Source organism: Myxine glutinosa, chromosome 10 (genome assembly GCF_964187855.1).
Source record: "Myxine glutinosa chromosome 10, kmMyxGlut1.1, whole genome shotgun sequence".
Taxonomy (NCBI): domain Eukaryota; kingdom Metazoa; phylum Chordata; class Myxini; order Myxiniformes; family Myxinidae; genus Myxine; species Myxine glutinosa.
In genome coordinates, this window is record NC_136270.1 from 95,224,805 (window position 1) to 95,244,290 (window position 19,486).

The 19,486-nt window shown below is 42.7% G+C and overlaps 1 protein-coding gene across 2 annotated transcripts in view; it reads left to right on the forward strand.

The window, feature by feature from the left end:
* The window catches only part of LOC137433413 (vitellogenin receptor-like), a 36,886-nt gene extending 18,954 nt beyond the window's left edge, over positions 1-17,932 (forward strand). Inside the window, exons 11-22 of one of the 2 annotated variants that reach the window (XR_013624781.1) lie at positions 974-1,169; positions 2,502-2,703; positions 2,784-2,942; positions 3,516-3,716; positions 3,840-4,056; positions 4,250-4,639; positions 8,830-8,952; positions 13,166-14,057; positions 14,395-14,655; positions 14,956-15,409; positions 15,755-15,893; positions 17,351-17,932. Coding sequence is in view for 1 of the 2 variants with exons in the window: in XM_078785913.1 (XP_078642039.1) it covers positions 974-1,169; positions 2,502-2,703; positions 2,784-2,942; positions 3,516-3,716; positions 3,840-4,056; positions 4,250-4,639; positions 8,830-8,952; positions 13,950-14,057; positions 14,395-14,655; positions 14,956-15,409; positions 15,755-15,863 (2,420 nt within the window). In the remaining variant the exon portion in view is untranslated. The remainder of the gene's footprint in view (positions 1-973; positions 1,170-2,501; positions 2,704-2,783; positions 2,943-3,515; positions 3,717-3,839; positions 4,057-4,249; positions 4,640-8,829; positions 8,953-13,165; positions 14,058-14,394; positions 14,656-14,955; positions 15,410-15,754; positions 15,894-17,350) is intronic. The other variant, XM_078785913.1, reaches the window with a different exon arrangement.
* The last annotated feature ends 1,554 nt before the right edge of the window (positions 17,933-19,486 follow it).

The window sequence follows — 19,486 nt, forward strand, 5'->3', positions numbered from 1 at the left end:
AGACAACAACAACAGGCATTTTAAGGCCATTTTCCCTGCTAGAGCGGGGTTTAGCCTTGCGGTCCCCATGACGATCTTCTCCATTTTGCCCTATTTTCTGCATCTCTCCTTGTTAACCCCCTTGCCCGCATTTCTTCTTCCATCTTTAGCCAAGTCTTTCTCGGTCTTCCCCGTCCTCTACTTCCTTCTACATTAATTTCTATCACTCTTCTCAACCAGTCACTTTCATCCTTCCTCAACACATGACCAAACCATCTCAACCTGTTTCTCTTCACAGCATCAATAACCGGCTCTATTCCCATCATCTTTCGCAATTCAACATGAACAGGAAATGTTGATTTTTAAATATGGTATTACAGTAAAAAAAAAATCTTTTAAACTTGGTCTTAGGTCTGGCAGAGTAGCAAATTTGAGTGGAACAGTTACTGAGGATGGTAGTCCAGAGGGGGTGGGGGGAGATGCTCTATAAAGGTGGGTGCATGAGGGATTTGTGGCAGACAGGAAATATGAAGGTAATTGAAAGGGAAAGTTCTGTCTTGATACTGGCCTACGTTTATGGTCTGAAGACAAACGGTCAGGAGGATTGCAGAAGTGGAGGGTTGATTGATGACCTGAGGGCACCTGGTATGGATGGATGGATGAACAGAATGGCAGAGTGGATGGGTTGAAGGAGGAAGAGGTAGATCTTGGCTGACATAGGAAGATTATGTGATTCATGTAAAATGGTGGAGAGTTGGCTGGGGTTATAGAGGGCAGTGGAGGAGAGTTATATAAAAGGTGTGGCAGTGGCACCATTTGGTGCTGCAAAGCTATGCAGAATCATGAAGATTAATGCTCAGGTGTAGTTTTTCATTCTAGGAAAGGAATTTGCATATACTCATATGTTGCAATTTTTAATCTTTTGAAATTTATGTAGTTCAATTAATAAATCGACAATATGCATGTTTTTGAATCCCTCCCACCACATTTCCAGGGTTGTTGGTGGAGGATATGGCAATGGACTGGGTGGGTCATAACTTGTACTGGACAAACACTGTGATGCATCGTGTAATGGTTGCCAGAGTGCATGGAAATGATTCCCAAAAAGGTTTTGTATTGGGTGAAGAATACGTGGTCCTGGAAGGAGATTTGCAACAACCGCATGCTCTGACACTTTGTGCAAACCTTGGGTAATGTATGCTTTTATATATATATATATTTCTTTTTACTTTGATGCTTATTTGGCTGCATTGCCAAATAAGATTGGAGTCGTAGTTGACTGCACAAAACACTTGGCCTTGAACTCTATTTCAAGAAGATCAATATCACAAAGCTTTGAGCTTTTACACTCTATGCCCAACAGGCAGGTGGGTGTAGTCTGAAATTACAGAAGGTGCTGTGCACAAGCCGTTACATGAAGCACCCCAGCACAGGTGTTGTACAAAGCAACTGGCTGGTGACTGGCTTTCACTGGATTTTTTTTTTCTTTTCTTTCCCCCTTTCATTTTTTTCCAGCAAAAGCCCCCTTGCTCTTAAAAAGTACTCTTAAATACTAGATGGTTCTGTCTGGACATTTCCTGAACTCTGATCTTTCCCAACAACCTGGTCTTATGATTACTTGTTGCAGCTTTTGCGAAACTGAGATTAACAAAAAAAAAAAAAAAAACTCGCCTCAACGTGTAGTACCAATATACCATTGAGGTGCAACCTTGGTCTTAAGGTAGAAATGAAATTCAGTGTTTTTATTTTGTACATTGTCAATGCTTGTGGGAGAGCTAGAGCACAGAACAAAAGGATCAAAACACATGGGAACCACATGGATATAACTAGACACATGGTAACTCTATTTATCCCATGTCACTTTAACTGTCTATTTTTAAACGGCTTTTTATTTTTTAATAAAAAGCAGTCAATTACACTGCTGTCGACTATCACCATGGCTTGCAAACATTGGTTGATGGCTGCTTGGCAAGTGATTAGAGACGTATCCAGTGATTCGTACGTATGAAGTTCTATCGTACAGAAGCAATTACAATTTGTTCCAAGGTGAGGCCTTTTTGAGCAGACAAAACAATGATTATTAAGACCCCTGTGAGGGTGAGTGGGATGACCAATGATGAAGCCTGATTTTGTTATAATTTAATAAGGCCGTTAATTACCTTCAAAACGGGGTTTAAATTTATCCAAACACTCAGTTTTCATTCATGCACTCCCGTGTAGTTTCCTTTATCTGCATGCAAAGTTTTGGGCCGCTAAGTTTCATGGTTTTGGAATTGTAGAGGAGACTCATACCAAGACTGACTTTTTTTTTTTTTGTAGATGCAAGAACTAACGAGCATTGGTCCATAAATGTTTGGCTGACCTGGATTTGGTTTTTTTATAAGTTCACCTTTCTCCACTCTCCCCACCCCATTTCCAGATTACTTTAGCATGATTGAATTAATATACTGTACTTTGCTCTGTTGCTCACATTTGTGTGCTTTTTCTTGGTCCAATTGTAATGCTGACACTTGTGGGTGTAGATTCATGGTCTTCTCAGAGTGGGGTGACAATCCCAGAATTTCTCGATCTGCAATGGATGGGGAAAACTGGGTGGTTATCGTGTCTTCTGACTTGGCTTGGCCAAATAGCCTGGTGTTTGATTTACCTGCAGTGAGGCTTTACTGGAGCGATGCCAAAATGGATCGTTTGGAGTCTTGCGACGTTAATGGCTTGATGCGCAGGGTGAGTCGTGAGTGAATTAAATTTTTCCTCCGAGTATAAGGGGATGTCGCCATCACTGAAGGATGCCTGTTGTATTGCAGACCTTAACCACTACCAACACTCGAAGTCCGTTTGCTCTCACTTTGTTTGAGGATACCTTGTTTTGGGCTGACCTTGGTCTGTCTAGCTTGCAGCAGGCTGATAAATTGACAGGAAAGCCCCGTGGTGTTGAACTCAGACAGAAATTGTATGCCTTACAGGTAGGTATCTGAAGGTAGGAGTGGTGGTATTTTTAAAGAACTTGCTGTAGTTTTTTGGCATCTTTACAAATATATTGCACCTTTGTTAATCAATTTGTTTTTATTACAGATCTAATGTGGTGTCTTTGTAAAGTGAGGTTGATCTATCTATGCCAAGGATTTGATAATGTTAGTTATCATTAGGATGGTATAACATAGTTGGGATGTAAATTTAAAAAGTCGATTCGTGAAAAAGGGCAACAGGTTATAATATTTAAATTTGCATGGATGGTTAGGCTGAAATATATCTGGTTTTTGAATGGTTTAGCAAAGTTTCCTGAATTTTCAATTTTTATTGTATTTTTTTTAGATGTACTTTTAATATTTATTTATATATATATTTTAATATTCTATTATTGTATTGTATATTTGTGAGGAGACTAATAGCTTTGTGTGCCATGCTGGGATTTTTTTTTTTTTTTGGAATTCACTACCTTGCCAGTTTGGAGTGATGCTGAATTTTTGTTTTGTGATTATCCCAGACCTATTTTAATTTCTCTTCTGCCCACCCATCCAAAATCCTGGATGTTTTAGGTGGTGCATCCTGTTCTCCAGCCAGTGGCAGTCAACAATTGTGAGAACAGTAGTTGCTCTCAAGGCTGTGTGAATACGCAATCTGGTGCAACCAGCTGCCTTTGCCATCAACCTCTAGTGTTGGCATCTGATAAGGTGTCGTGCATGTCCTCCCACCAGCTCCCTTTCCTGCTGATCGCCACAAATTCATCCATCATGCAGGTGTGTTCAGTCATGTGGATTATCCTTTTTCAATAATAATAGAGATGGTTTCTGTCTTGCATGGCACTTAATGCTTCTTGTAACTTCTTGTACTATTGCTTTGCCCCATTTCCCATTGTGTAGGTGGTTTTGCTTCAGAGCTCATCGAAGTCCTTTACACCAGGTGAAGCCACTTTGCGCTTGGCAATACCTTGGCTGGAACTTGGCAAACTCTCTTCAATGGCCTATGGCTGGAAGTCAGACCTGCTGCTATTCTCTGCTGGAGACCTGCTTAGTGCAGTGGAAGGGTTCCGAATGGATCTTGCTAATTCTGCAGCTCCTGAAGCAAAGCGCTTCCATGGTGAATGTCAGCTGGAGTAACCAACTATCTTTACATCCATGGTGTTTTGGCAATGAGCCACATTATGTTGGGGCAAAGATTGAATGCAGCTCATTGAGATGTTAAAAAAAAAAAAAAAAAATCCTTTTTATTTTATTTTTGGAAGTTTTAATTGATCATCTCAGTGGTGCTCAACAAGTTTGTTTGGTTGCAGGCCATGCAGTGAAAGACCTTGCATTTGATCAGCTCAGAGGAAATGTGTACTGGTTGCATGCTTGGCGACCGACTTTAGAAGTGGCAGCCATCCCAAGTGGACAAGCAATGGCACGGCACTCATCTGAGGTACAGAAGGCACAGCCTGTGCTGCTTGTTTCTTCAGGACTACACCATCCAATGGCCCTGGCTGTTAATGGCGATGCTGGACGACTTTGCCTGGCTGACTGGGGTCCACACCTAGATGGCAGTCGGGGTGCCTGGTTTGAATGCATGTTACTTGATGGCACGCAGAGACATGTGGTAATAAGCTGGTTGGTTGACTCTGTCCACAAACCGAGTCACCTGGCAATGGATTCTGATGGGAAGACTTTATTCTGGGCAGAGACAGGTGGGCACCTTTTTTTTTTTTTTTTTTTTTTTTTTTTTTCTTCTCCTCTTCTTCTCTCCTTTCCTTCTATTAGGGCCCTACATATATTTTTCGTTGATGATGCTTCTAAGTATCAATTGTGAAATTTGTTGATTTAGGAATGGCATATTATAGAGTATAGGCAGTTCTGTGCAAAAATTATATTTTAATGAGTGTTTACCTGCCAGAATAAAATTACCATTAGAAGCCTTAAGTGAACTTTGAGCAATTGTACCTCCAGATATGTATGGGGTTCTAGTTGTTGGGAAGTAGAGGATGTGCATTGACTATTTTTGTATTGATTGGCTCCTGCAAAATTTTCCTTTCTTCCTGGTTTATCAACTATTTCCTGTAATATAAATTTAATTGTTGAGGTAGTGTTCTGGAAACTTGTACAAAGCAGCTTTAGCTGCAGCAAATCTAAAGACAAAATTAAACTATATTTAATCTTGTGCAGAAAACTGTGTAGCACAAAAGGATGAGTTTTGGTTGCACTTTGTTTATAGTTTTGCTATTGGTATTGCCATACATGCATACATACAGTGCATTCAGAAAGTGTTCAGACCCCTTCACTTTTTTCACATTTTGTTGTGTTGCTGCCTTCTGCTGAAATCGTTTAAATTCTTTTTTTTTCCCTCATCAATCTACACTCAATACCCCATAATGACAGAGAAAACAGGATTTTAGAAAGTTTTGCACATTTCTAAAAAAGAAAAAACTGAAATATCAGATTGACAAGTATTCATACCCTTTGCTATGACACTTTAAATTTAGCTAAGGTGCCTCCCATTTCTCTTGATCATCTTTGAGATGTTTCTACACCTTGATTGGAGTCCACCTGTGGTAAATTCAATTGATTGGACATGATTTGGAAAGGCACACACCTGTCTATATAAGGTCTCACAGATGACAATGCATATCGGAGCAAAAACCAAGCCATGAGGTCGAAGGAACTGCCTGCAGAGCTCAGACAGGATTGTGTCGAGGCACAGATCTAGGGAAGCCCACAAAAAAAAAAAATCTGTTGCATTGAAGGTTCCCAAGAGCACAGTGGCCTCCATAATTCTTAAATGGGAAGTTTATAACAACCAGGACTCTTCCTAGAGCTGGCCGCCCGGCCAAACTGAGCAATCGGGGGAGAAAGGCCTTGGTAAGAGGTGACCAAGAACCCGATGGTCACGCTGGCTGAGCTCCAGAGATCCTGTGTGGAGATGGGAGAAACTTCCAGAAGGAGAACCATCACTGCAACACTCCACCGATCTGGGCTTTATGGCAGAGTGGCCAGACGGAAGCCTCTCCTCAGTGAAAGACACATGAAAGCCCGCTTGGAGTTTGCAAAAAAGAACCTAAAGGACGCTCAGACTGAGAAACAAGATTCTGTGGTCTGATGAAAACAACATTGAACTGTTTGGCTTCCGTCTGGCTACTCTGCCATAAAGCCCAGATCTGTGGAGTGTTGCAGGGATGGTTGTCCTTCTGGAAGTCTCCCATCTCCACACAGGATCTCTGGAGCTCAGCTAGAGTGACAATCGGGTTCTTGGTCACCTCTATTACCAAGGCCCTTCTCCCCCGATTGCTCAGTTTGGCCGGGCGGCCAGCTCGAGGAAGAGTCCTGGTTGTTCCAAACTTCTTCCATTTAAGAATTATGGAGGCCACTGTGCTCTTGGGAACCTTCAATGCAGCAGAATTTTTTTTTGTAGGCTTCCCCAGATCTGTGCACCGACACAATCCTGTCTATGAGCTCTGCAGGCAGTTCCTTCAACCTCATGGCCTGGTTTTTGCTCTGATATGCATTGTCAGCTGTGAGACCGTATATAGACAGGTGTGTGCCTTTCCAAATCATGTCCAATCAATTGAATTTACCACAGGTGGACTCAAATCAAGATGTAGAAACATCTTAAAGATCAAGAGAAATGGGAGGCACCTGAGCTCAATTTCAAGTGTCATAGCAAAGGGTATGAATACTTATGTCAATGTGATATTTCATTTTTTTCTTTTTAATAAATTTGCAAAACTTTCTAAAGTCATGTTTTCTTTTTGTCATTATATGGGGTATTGAGTGTAGATTGATGAGGGAAAAAATGAATTTAAACGATTTCAGCATGAGGCTGCAACATAACATGTGAAAAAAGTGAAGGGGTCTGAATACTTTCTGAATGCACTGTACATGCATGCATTGGAATTCTTGTGTATGTCCACAGCTGTCGAAGAACTTCGGTAGTTTGAAACCTCAAAGGGCTTAAATTGTCACTTTTCAATTTCTTTGGCTAGAAGTGAGTGGTGTGATTCCTGACAGCTTAGGATTGCTTTCATGTGACTCCTGACTGCTAGCAGCATTACCTGGCATTGCTTGGGGTTTTAAGGGTCTTCCAGGTCTTAAAGGGTATTGGGGGGTTTTAATGGGTCTTGGGGTTTTGGGTTTTTAATGTCTTGAGGGTGTTATGACTTTTTAGGGTCTTTGGGGTTTTAAGGGATCTGATCTCCCAAGAATGTAAAAAGGTATTGGGGAGCTTTAGTGATCTTTAAAAGCTGAGGTGGTGGATAGAAATACCCTTGGGACAATCCCTGGGTCGAACTTTGTGTGCCAAATTTGGTGGTTGCAGGCCCAGTGGCCTTTGCAAAAAAATAAAATAATAATAATAATAATAATAAAAAAACCAAAAAAAAAACCTGGACAGACATCCGATTGATTTTATTTGATTAGTGGGGCACCAGTAGGAATGCCATGGGCATAAATGTGTATGACATTGCGACATCTTGACTTTGAGGTTTTTACCGATTTTGTAAAACCCCTTTGTGCAGTATCTCTTCCCCCAACCCTCACTCCTCTCCTCTCCTCATCTCCCACAACCCCCACTCCTACTCTTCTCCTCTCCTCTCCTCTCCCGCAACCCTCACTTCTCCTCCTCTCATCTCCCGCAACCCTCACTCCTCTCCCAACCCTGTGTAGATTGTGTGTACACCAATAGGCTTGACACAAATGTTACTAACCATGTCGAGCATCTCATTTGATCCACATCAAAGCTCCACCCCTGCACAAATGTTCTGGACGTACTAGAGGATTTTTGAGGATCTTTTTGGCTTGGTCAGTATACAAAAAGGTGGGATGGAGCGCTGGATGAGCAAGTGATTCAGGCGCCATGCAGGGCGCGTTCAATAGGGCCAAGCAAATTGCTACACACAAGCATTAAGAATTCCCTCACGTGTTGTATCTCTCATCTGATAGTCCACTTTGGATGCAGGAGCTCAACGAAGGCACTGCCACAAACCCTCTTTTTCAGAAGGATACCTGCATACATGCACCTCTCCAGTTTCCTCCTTGCACCTCATCTTCCCTTCCATCTTCTTCCTATTCCTCCTTTTGACACACCCCCCCCCTCCCTCAGCGAATTAGCATGAGCTCGCTGGCTCACAGTGAGCAAAGGTCAAAACCACCTTGATCTGCTATATCTTACTTTCTTGACCTTCTGCAGATTATTCTGATTTCATGCCCTTGTAGTGTTTAGATAGATAATTGTATAAGCTAGGTAGTTTGGTGTAGTTCAGCTTTGTCTGTCCTTTTTACTGTGCATTTTAATTTCTTGCACTTTGCCCCCTTGTACACTTTATTTTTAACTTTTTCTTGATTGCCACACATTCAAGTGCTTTGAACTGCACTGTATGCTAGTTTTGGCCCCACATTCTCATTGCAAAGAAACACTGGCGTATTGAACTGTTTTCCGATCTGTCAGTGCCTGTCCTTTCCTTCATTGGTCTATCACCATCCACATAAAAGATAGCCTTGGAGTTTTTATTTCCCCAACTCATTGGCTCCAGACTGTTTGGTGTGCATTGGCAGTTTTGCTTGGCTGCATCCAATTAAATCTGAAGATGAGATTGGTGCATAAGCAAGGAAGGGTTCCCCGGCTGGGAAACCATGTGAATCCAGTTAATCGGTAAGTAGACGGAGGACCCTGGGCCACGTGGTCAAGTAATTGGCTATCCCTAACCCTAACAACTCGGTTGATTAGCAAGCCGCTGGGAGTTATCTGTGCTGGTGGCCTCGGGTCAAGAAAGAACCGAGGCAAACCCCCTCGTAGTAGATCCCAAAACCCATGGCTATAACCACATCTAATATACCCTTCAATTTTCACATGCACTTTGATTTGTAAAATATTTTGTTTATCTTGCAGAGTTGGGGATCCTCGGCTCCATTGGAGTAAATGGCAAAGGGATGCATACACTGCACTCTGGATTGCATAGATTGGTGGGGTTGGCACTGTTGGATAACAATGTTTTCTGGGTGTGCAACAAACGTGAGTTCAGGGAAAAGAAATCGAACATTTTTGTTTTTGTCATTTATTGTACTTGCTAATTTGCTGTTATAAAATCTATTGAAGTCTGTTTACCACACGGGTCTTTAGTATAGATTATTGCTCAGAACTGATGTATTTTCTATTTTCCTGTGCTAACCCTACATGTGAAGTACTTCTGTACTCGTTGATTAATCTGCTTGATGTTCAAGAATGAAATGCGAATATTTTAATTTTGACAAAAGGGAAGAATGCATGTTTGTGCAGTTAAACAACGACTGTAAATTATTCAAAACATTTTCAGTATTTAACTTTGACATGTTTTATTACCGTATTTTCCGGCGTATTAACCACACCCGTTTTTCGTGTGTGTGTGTGTGTGTGTGTGTGTGTGTGTGTGTGTGTGTGTGTGTGTGTGTGTGTGTGTGTGTGTGTGTGTGTGTGTGTGTGTGTGTGTGTGTGTGTGTGTGTGTGTGTGTGTGTGTATATATATATATGGTTTTCGCCGCCCTTCCTGCCCTTACCAAGGGGAGATTAAGCCCCTTGTCCTTTTTGGGTCGGCGCAACCGAGAGACTTGAAGCGCCCCTCCCGGGCAAACGCAAGGTAGGGTTTCGGGACAATTCTCGCACGTACATAAATACCTGCGCCGCCGCAGAAGCGGGGAATCGAGCCACGTGTAATTTGAGTACACCGAGCGGATTGCATACCACGTGGTCTGCAGTTTTCTAGTATTGGAACCCGATTAGAGCGGTTCTATTCGTACCACGCTTAGTCAATGATGGAAAGATGAGACGGTCGAATAAAGGAAGAACACAGGTTTAATTATTATTATGTACAATGATCGGTAGAAGCACAGACACTAAGCAGTCTTATACTAAATCCCAGACATGGGCCCGATCACACTCACAAGGGGGAAATGAAGGTAGGATGATGTTCAGTTGCTCTGAACGTGCCGACTTGGTCATCCAGGAACGGCCCCGCCCGGCGTGGCTCTCCCCGGTCACAGCACATCCCGCGATGAAGGCAAGCAGGCGGTGAGAGGGATCCTTGCAGTGCGTCTCTTGAACAAAGGGCACAGCAGGCAGGCGGGAAATGTACGCGTCTCGCCAGGCTTGGCGGTTTTCCACAGCGCGTTTAGCTGCCGGCGCGCTATCACTCGCGTAACCCAATAGAGGCTCTGCCTCAAGCTCAACCGAGCGTTTAATTGGTAAGAGCGCTTGTAGCTTGGTTCATGCGTGTCTTCTCTCAGAACCTGTAACTTGCTCAACACTTGCAGAACCTAGACTTGTTCAAGCTCCTCTGCCCATAACTACTCGAGCTCAACATCCAGCGCCTCTCCCATAGCTGGGGTGGGGGCTTCGCGCAACGGGTTATATTGCCAACCCCCTTAGCCCTCTCGAATGTTCTTAACCACGCCTTGTGCCGCAGCCACTCCCTTCGAGCCCTGATTGGCGGCTCTCTTACCGTCTGCTTCTCCTCCGCCCTTTGGTCTTGCCTCGATTTGCCAGGCCTGCCTCGTGTTAATTTGCGCCAAAAGTCTAAGGCGGCATAAGGCAATGAAAGACCTAACTCGTTATTCTACTCAACACAAGACTAACACAGGAAAAGGACTATGCTTACATTTACTATGAAATAACTGAACTATCGCGAGGCTACGTGTTGTAGTGTGAATAAACTATGAGGGGAAAATTAACCTTTATTGTACAAACTCAAAACCGCAACTATATATATATATATATATATATATATATATATATATATATATATATATATATATATATATATATATATATATATATTGTTGCGAATATGGAATTTGGCCTCCATATCCGCTTGTAAATATTCCCCTATTTCCCCAACTATCCCCCATTCCCTAGTCCCATTGTCTGTAAACAACACTCTGTAGAACCGACCTTCCCCTTTTTCCCCCATTAAATGTCGTGCCCAGGTCCACCGCATCTCACGTAGACAACTTTCGGACATCTTGCTAGTTATTCTTAGTCTATGTCAGTTAAGGACTCGTTTCCATTAATTATGACTCTTCGTTGCACCAGAATGTGATTGTATGGCACCAGTAGTGAGTTTAGGACCTTCCCATACCTCCCCGCATCTCTTCCCCATGAAGAAGCTACAACAACAACAACTACAACAGCAGAGGGGGGCGGCGCGGCGACGGCGCGGGGAGTGTGCGTCCTCACACCGGCTCGGTTAGCCGCCATGACCATGCGCTCCGACGGGGTTACCACGAAGGGGCTGGCTGTCAGCTCCTCGTCAAGGGCGGAGCCTGGTAACCCCCCCCGCACCCAATAAGAAGGGCGGACCGATTCCATCTGGGGCGGAGCTAACGAGCCGAGGGCGTGTCACTCCCCGCCGGATATACGAAGCGACTCACCGGACGTGACGTCAGATGCGCCCCCAGCTTGAGACGACAAGACGCCACCTCGAGCGCTGTGAAACCTCCCGCATCTCTGGACCGGACCGGGTCGATTCTGCCCTGAGCCCAGGTGCACCTGGAGCCATCGCTACCCGCCTTTCCTTGCCATCAATCCCCGTGTGAGTCAGCCTTGTCCCGTTTATCTGTCTGTTGGGGTTAATATAAGTGTGTCTAAGTGCCTGTCTTTCTATGATGTCCCTCTTGTAGTTGTAATCTAACCTTCCGCCTTAATATAATCTCCTCCGGAGGTCTTGAGAACCGTATCCCTGGTGTCGTGTCATTTTAATCCCAGCCGTGTGTCTTTTCCTTCATTGACCTAGTGTAGCGCGACTAGTCAACGTTCGAGCAGAATCGGGTAAACTGTGCAGACGTGGTCATACCAAACCGCTCGGTAAACTAACATCCACCACCGCGTCTGTAACAATATATATATATATATATATTGACCATTTTATTTTCTGAACTCTAAATACGTTTGTACATCAACTTTGCATGGACCGAAGTGATGGGTAACGCATACTTACTCCCATGTCCACTTAATTTCATCATCTTCTCGTTTTCATGAAGTTGGAGAGGGGAGGATATCAATAATTCTTGAGCTGGAGAGTGCAGTTCATGGTCTGAAGTGTGGCAAGATTTGCTGGCTTTATCATGCCTGGGTTACCTTGATCAGTTCCATGAAGTTTTCCTGTGACAAATTTTGGACTTCGAATCCTGATTGTCCACGTTTGCTGCAACCATTAATTATTCAGTGTATTGTCTGCTGTCCATTGATAGACTGCAATTTGTTAATAGTCAAAAAAAGAACTTGCCCTGCACATTTATCTCTGTATTAAAGGATGGTAATTTAGATTTTACCATGTAACGTGTATACAAGAGTGTCCAATGAATGCCATCTTGTCAGCTTTTCCCTTGTGCAGTGGATGACGATTTTCTAATTGTATGTTTCTCTCCAGGCCATAACATTTTAAACCATTTGAGCATTTTCCAACGTTTTTAAAATTTATTAATAGGCACTTGCAGAACATCTGCACAATGTAAATCCCTTAACTGTCTCCCTCCAAACCACCCCCCCCCCCAAATGCAGTAGTGAAGCTCTACTCGCTCCTAACCCTCCCCCCCCCCCCCACCCCCCTTCCCCAAAAAAACCACATTACCTCATTTCCTGTGTTGTAATCATAACATACTCATGTTTGTAGGGGAAGGCATGAATACCTTAGGAAAGTTAGAATTGTGTAGGTTTAGAATGCTCCGTATGCCATGAAGAATCTCGATGTAGTTAGTAGGGCCGTCTGTCCGGGTAAGAGTGTTTGCATGTTACCATAAGGGGCGTGGCTTTTGTGTTGACTAGTTCTAGGGCATAAGATTAATAAACCCCAGTGTAATTGACCCCTGTGGTTTTTCACTAATGTTCTTATAATACTCAGCCGGCCAGGCATTGGGCTCCATTAGCCAACCACACCGATGAACCCAGCACATTTGGCAATCGGCAAGTAAAGCCGGACGTCATCCGAAGATTCCCGAACAGAGATTGGACTCGGCTTCCCCCCGGCCCCCCCCACCCCCAACGACTTGTGATGGGGGAGGCCTCGCCTTGACCTTCGTCATTGGGCGTCAAGTGAGGCCCCGCCCTCAAGACAACGATTGGTCGTGGCCATGGATTGATGTAATGGGACGTCAGGATTGGTCGAATGACGACAGAGCTGAAAGGTTCGAGGAGGAAGAATTTGTAATATCACTCTCGTTCTGGCTCTCAGCTTGAGTGGGTGCCGTTGTCTCAGGTGCACTGGTGAAGAGACGTGCCGGGGTTTTGGCACTTTTGCAACGTTGGAGGGGGTGTTGGTTGACGGTGGTGCTCTTTGGAGATGGAGGTCGCCGCCAGCGAAACAAAGAAGGATCCTGCCTGCTTGACGCATGCTGGCAGCTGGCTACGGGTGCAATTCCGTGCCATCTTGTGCGCTTCCCGCACGGTGACTCTGGTTCGACGACCAGCAAGCCCTACCAGCCATTTGGGGACACAAAGCTGAGTGCCAGCCGATTGCAAGCGCATTTTGTTTTCTTTATCTTTCCCTGTCTGTAATTGAGTACGTATGGAGGATCCCTCACCTTAGCCTATTACTATTGGTTTTACCTCAACATTTTAATTGTCTTTGCATTTATTTTCATTTAACTTGTTGCATCTTACTTTTGTCTTGTTTAGTTTATTTGTTCTGTGGGTTCGGATGAACCCAGTGTCGGCCATCCGATCAGGTAAGGCTTCAGGCCTCTCCTGCGTGTGCAAAAAGATAATCCCACCAAGTTTGAAATACGCCTCACAGTTGAAGCTTGTTTTGGTCATCCGTCACCCAGGGGTTTTAACCCCAGGGACACACTACCTTTATTTCCTCAAAGTGCCTTTCATGATAGAAGATGCATTTTTCAGTCCTCAACTGTACACCAGAAGTCTGAGGCCTGCAAGTATTGCCTAAAATGGTGGTGATTTAATTTTTTTTTGGAGTTTAGAAGTGTGCATGTGCAACTCAACTTTACACAACATAACTTGACTCATCATTTTTGTTTGCTCAGCTGACAGCACACTATGGAGTAGTAAGCTTGATGGTACAGAAAAGAAACTCTGGAAAATGCTTCATCAGCCACTGGTGGACATTGCAGCTTTCAGCAAACCATTGACTGGTACTTGAAACGTTCAAGCCAGGTTATCACACTGACTTGGGGAAGCCTAATTTTGTCTTGTTCACCATCAGCTATTTTTATTTCATGAGTAGTATTCTGCATCTCATAAACAGCATTTTGGTGTATTTTAATAAATTAAATTTTGTTCTGGTTAAAATCAGTTGCATTTACAGCAAGAAGATTGTTATCTCGAGATTAGCTCGCCTGGAATTAGCTTGAAATCAAAATCTGATTTAAACTTGTTTTGGGCGTTATGATTGAAAATGTCTCAATACAAGACTACTGTACCTATTTGGAGATTAATATCTTGCTACGTTTTGGCCAATTTGCCGTGCAGACAATTCGACCTGTTCCTGGGACCGTGGTGGGTGCAGCCATGTGTGTCTTCCTGGAAAACATGGTCACACATGTGCATGTCCAGTTGGGATGCAACTTACTGGACTTAAAACCTGCATACCATCTTTGGGCTGCTCTGCAAATGGACCAAGGAGCAAAAATGCCACAGGCCATGAATGCTTAAATGGGATCTGCATTCCTGCTGAATTGTGGTGTGATGGTGTAGCAGATTGCACTGATGGCTCTGATGAACACTTCTGTGGTAAGTGTGAATGAAGTTCTCCCATCAGCTATATAACTTCTAAGTGTAATGTATGAGATTTCAGCTTGAAGTGTGGGCGACTTTAATATAACATTAATTATTGAGGTACATCAATTGTGGCACTATAATGTTGGTTCACAGATTATATTAAAGTTCCATGCTAGATGAAAGTTCTAGTTCACAGATTATATTGCTTTGTGGTGGGCAAAATCCCATACAACAAAATGCAGTTTTTTTTTGTTTTTTTTTTTCTGGAGGAATTTCATTCTGGGTTTATTCTGATGATTGCTATCTTTGCAGATCCCCAAGAATCCATTAATCTCCCAAAAGGAGTTAAACAAGATACATTGGTTCCATTATATGCCACAATACCTGGAATGTCAATTTTGGAAACATTGAGCATTGAATCCGATGTGAATGCCAGAAAGGCAACCAGGATTGCTACTGTTGGAATGATTTGCACTTCTACCAAGGATTTAACACGAGCAGCTGTATCAAACCCTAGAGCTGAGGAAGAGGCAGTACTTGCCAATTGTCCAAAGGACCAGTGCTCTAATCGAGGGGAGTGCTTTGTGAATGAGGGTGAATGGTCCTGCAAGTGTCATACGGGCTTTTTGGGAGAGCGCTGTCAACAACAACAACATACATACATGTCAGCCATGAAAATAGTTCTTGGGTCTGTGGGTTTTTTGGCTCTGATCGGCTTCCTGCTACTTGGAATTATTCTCATTAATCGGCGCAACGCCACAATCAGGTGTGTTTTGTTGTGGCTTTTATATGAAAATATGAAATCTTATTTTGAAGAACATTTGAAAGGAGCATAAATCTCAATTTCCTCTGCTAACAAGTTTAATGGTAACCACACAACTCTTCTGCAAATACAGCAAATCTAGAGTTCAATAACATAATCAAAGCTTGTAAAATTGAAAGCTTAAACAAGCCAAACAGATGCGACATTAAATGATTGATTTTGAGATTCTGAGTCCATGTTAAGTTAGAGTTTATACTTGAACTGCACCATGATGGCATTTAATGGATATAACGAAATGCAAATGTGAACCACATATTCTGATCCAATCCTAATGTATTTCACAATTAGAAGTCTTGGTCAATCCATCGAGCTGGAGTCGAAGCCGCAAATGTCACTTGATAGTAATGTCACAACGGGGAAGGAGAGCCAGCAATCTACGCTCGGTAATGTGGTTTAAGGAGATGGCCATTTTGGAATAATCGGAAGGGTAAGTTTACAGGATTGTAACATATTTGGATGTTTCACCATAATCGACCTGATTGGTTTATACATTGCCTGGATAATGGTTTGCTTTTGCCTTGTCATATTTGGTCTGATAACGAAATTGAGATGAACTTGAGTCATGGTGACATGTCAGCTGCTTGAAAAGTAATGTATAATTTAATCGTTTTATTGAAGATGCACAGGCTTAATCCATTTTTGTTTAAATTGCATGAATTTTCTCTGAATTTTGTTTGACCTGAAAGGATGTGAAATGAAAAAAAAAAAAAAAAAAAAAAAAAACTTTTTTTTTAACCATGAGGTTTATTTCTAAAACTAGTACACCTGCTTACCACAGGAGTGGCAGGGAGAGTTATTATCATTATTATTACTTGTATTAGATCAGGTCATTAAAAAAAAATCAGACTATGCCTCACCATTCTACTTGCCTCAAGTTAGTTTATTGAAAGTGGCCTTGGAGGGGGGGGGGGGGGGGGGGGGGAATGCTATGGAAGTGGCAGGAAGGGTCATGTTAACTCTTGTGGGCTATATAGACAACAGTAGATCTATGATCAGGTGTGATTGTCGATGTGATAAGCATAAATTGCCTCATGAATGTTGGGTATCCTCTAAATTTCTTTCACTTAAGTGTTCAACAGCATTAGCGACGTTTCGAAAGGAAATCATACGTGTTTTATAATAATTTTACTTCTGGGAGGTCGGTGCTCCCACAAAAACGCCACTATAAGCTATTTATACATGTTAACACGGTGTTTGTTCAAGGTGGGAAATGCCCCTTGGGGAGAGGATGTTAGTATTGTTTTGTAATATGAATATGATGCTATTATCCTCGGCTTTTTTCTTTTTTTTTCTGTATACTTTGTCGAGGCTCGTATGAGAGTAAACATGGCGTCAACAAAATCAGAAAACATGGCGACAACAAAATGGGCAAACATGGCGACAACAAAAGCGACAAAAATAACCATTAAGACTTCTCTTTCAGAAAGATTGCAGGGGCGAAAATCGCACATCCACAGCTGAGACCAGAACCAGAAGCCATATTACTTTTGTTGATAGAGGTGGCTTTGGAAAAAGGGCACGATAAAGCTATCTTTACACTGCTATACACCTAAACACTGAAACGCCTTTGTGGGGGAAACACCCTTGAGGGGGGGGGGGGGGGGGGCAGTTGAATCGCTACAACCTCCCTCATGTGACTTGGTCTCCATCAAGGTTGGTTGAGATTTGGACAAGTGACGACTGAATGTATCGGTCAAAAATCGTTAGACACCACACTGTATTTTAGTATGACAAATGCAGTTTGCAATCTTTTTGTTTCCCCACTTTGTTTGCAATTTGTTAGAATTTATTTGTTTTTATTCAATTTTAAGCACTCCCCGGCTGAGGAGACCAGTGGTGTATTTATGAAGTAAGTGGTCACGATGTGATTTTTTTTTCTTGCAGATTTCAAGACTGCTGGCAATGTATACCAGGATGATATTGGCAGTTTTTCTGCTTCTTGTGCTTTATTTATTGATTTCACCTCCATGCCCATTGCACATCCCCCTCTCCACACACTGCACCCCTCCCTCTCCTCCACACACTGCACCCCTACAGCCTTTGGGTGAAACTTTGGGGTTGAGGTTTTCATCCAATGAGTTTAAATTTCCTTGATGTACTTTATCAAAATGCTAATTTATCTTTTCTGATGTATCTAATGAATAGCAGCAAAAATGTCTATTTGCAGTTGATCTTTTAAAAATTAAACGATGAACTAACTGTTTATGCATCAAATCAAAATTCTATCTATTAAAGGCATAAAGAACAACGAAGTAAAACATTCTTGATGGTTTTCTCCTAATGTGAATTGCATTGTAGCCTAATTTGCAGAAATGAGGTCATTATTGTAAAATGGTTTTTGACAAACACGATTCTCCACTGTCCTCGTATTTGGATCAAATGCTTGATCTTGCATCTACCTGCTCCCTTTTGTGTTGCTGGTACTGTAGATTCACCTTCATTTCTCAAATTTATACCGACATTGCGTGTTTCCATAAACCACATGTAATTGAAAGCACCAATCACTTGGTCCTTACCTTGTTGACAATTTTTTTTTAGCTCACCTGGAACATAGTTCCGAAGAGCTTGACGGTGCATCATCGGTCCGTAAACACTTGCCACTTCTCCGAAACTTCTGACTGATTTGTGACCAAACTTAGCATAAATGATACTTGGTATGTTACAAGTTTGTTCACGGCATGAAAAAAAAAAATCGTGGAATATGGGGAGGGAGGGGGGGGGGTCAAAGGAAAAATCAAGCCCTCAGACCTCAGAGGGGGGGGGGGGGTGTTTGTCCCCCAAAAGTTTTTTTTTTTTGTTTTATTTTTTCTCAGAAACTACACGCAATTCTGATGAAACTTGACCACAACCTTAATCTCCCATGTTGTAGCAGTTTGTTCGCGGCACGAACAAACATTTGGGCCCTGAGGGGTCTACTGGTGCGTTTTCCCCCCTAAAATAGGTATTTGCACTTTTCTCTGAAACTACACACTTTCAATGAAACTTCACCACAACCTTCATCACTTGTGATGTACCAATGTTTGTTCATCGCATTAGAAAAATTGGGGTCTGAGGAGGTATATGGGGGAGGGGGGGGGAGTTACCCCCCAAAATAGGTATTTTTTTGTTTGTTTAAAGTCTTATGATTACGTTATCGTGATTGTACATGTTGCCCCCGTCTTCTAGCAACCATTGAAATAGGTTTAAAATACTGTGGTGCTGTTTAAAATATCTTTAGTCAGTGAAGTATACCGCTTTATTCTACAAGGTGAGTGCCCAGGGATGTTTCCCCTATTTTAACTAGCAAAGTCTAAGATTTTTGAAGTATATTGGTTTGTCTTGTCCGTTATTCTGTATCACCTATAGGTCACAATTTTAAACCGATCTTCACAAAACTTCACCAGATGGTAGAGTTGGTCAAAAGAAAGAAGCCTATTGATTTTGAGGTCAAATTTCTAAAGTTGCCATTTTAAATCCGATTGACTTGGAAAATTAAATAGCAATTGCACTGCCTCAATGAATTAGGAAAGCAACTATTTTAAGGTCAAAAGGTCAAACTTCTAAAATCATATTTTCATCTGAAAAATCGTCACTTTTCATCCTATTAACTCGGTAATTAAACAGCAATTACATGTTTGTTTCCCAATTCCTTGATCCACCAATTTTTGAGGTCAGTGCGATCTTGACACCTCAGTGGTATTGTCCTCGGCGTGATCTCGACACCTCAGTGGTATTGTCCTCGGCGTGATCTCGACACTTCGGGGGTATTGGCCCCGGCGTGACCTCGACACCTCAGTGGTATTGTCCTCAGCGTGATCTCGACACCTCGGTGGTATTGTCCTCGGCGTGATCTCGACACCTCGGTGGTATTGTCCTCGGTGTGATCTCGACACCTCGGTGGTATTGTCCTCGGCGTGATCTCGACACCTCGGTGGTATTGTCCTCGGCGTGATCTCGACACCTCGGTGGTATTGTCCTCGGCGTGATCTCGACACCTCGGTGGTATTGGCCCCGGCGTGATCCCGACACCTCGGTGGTATT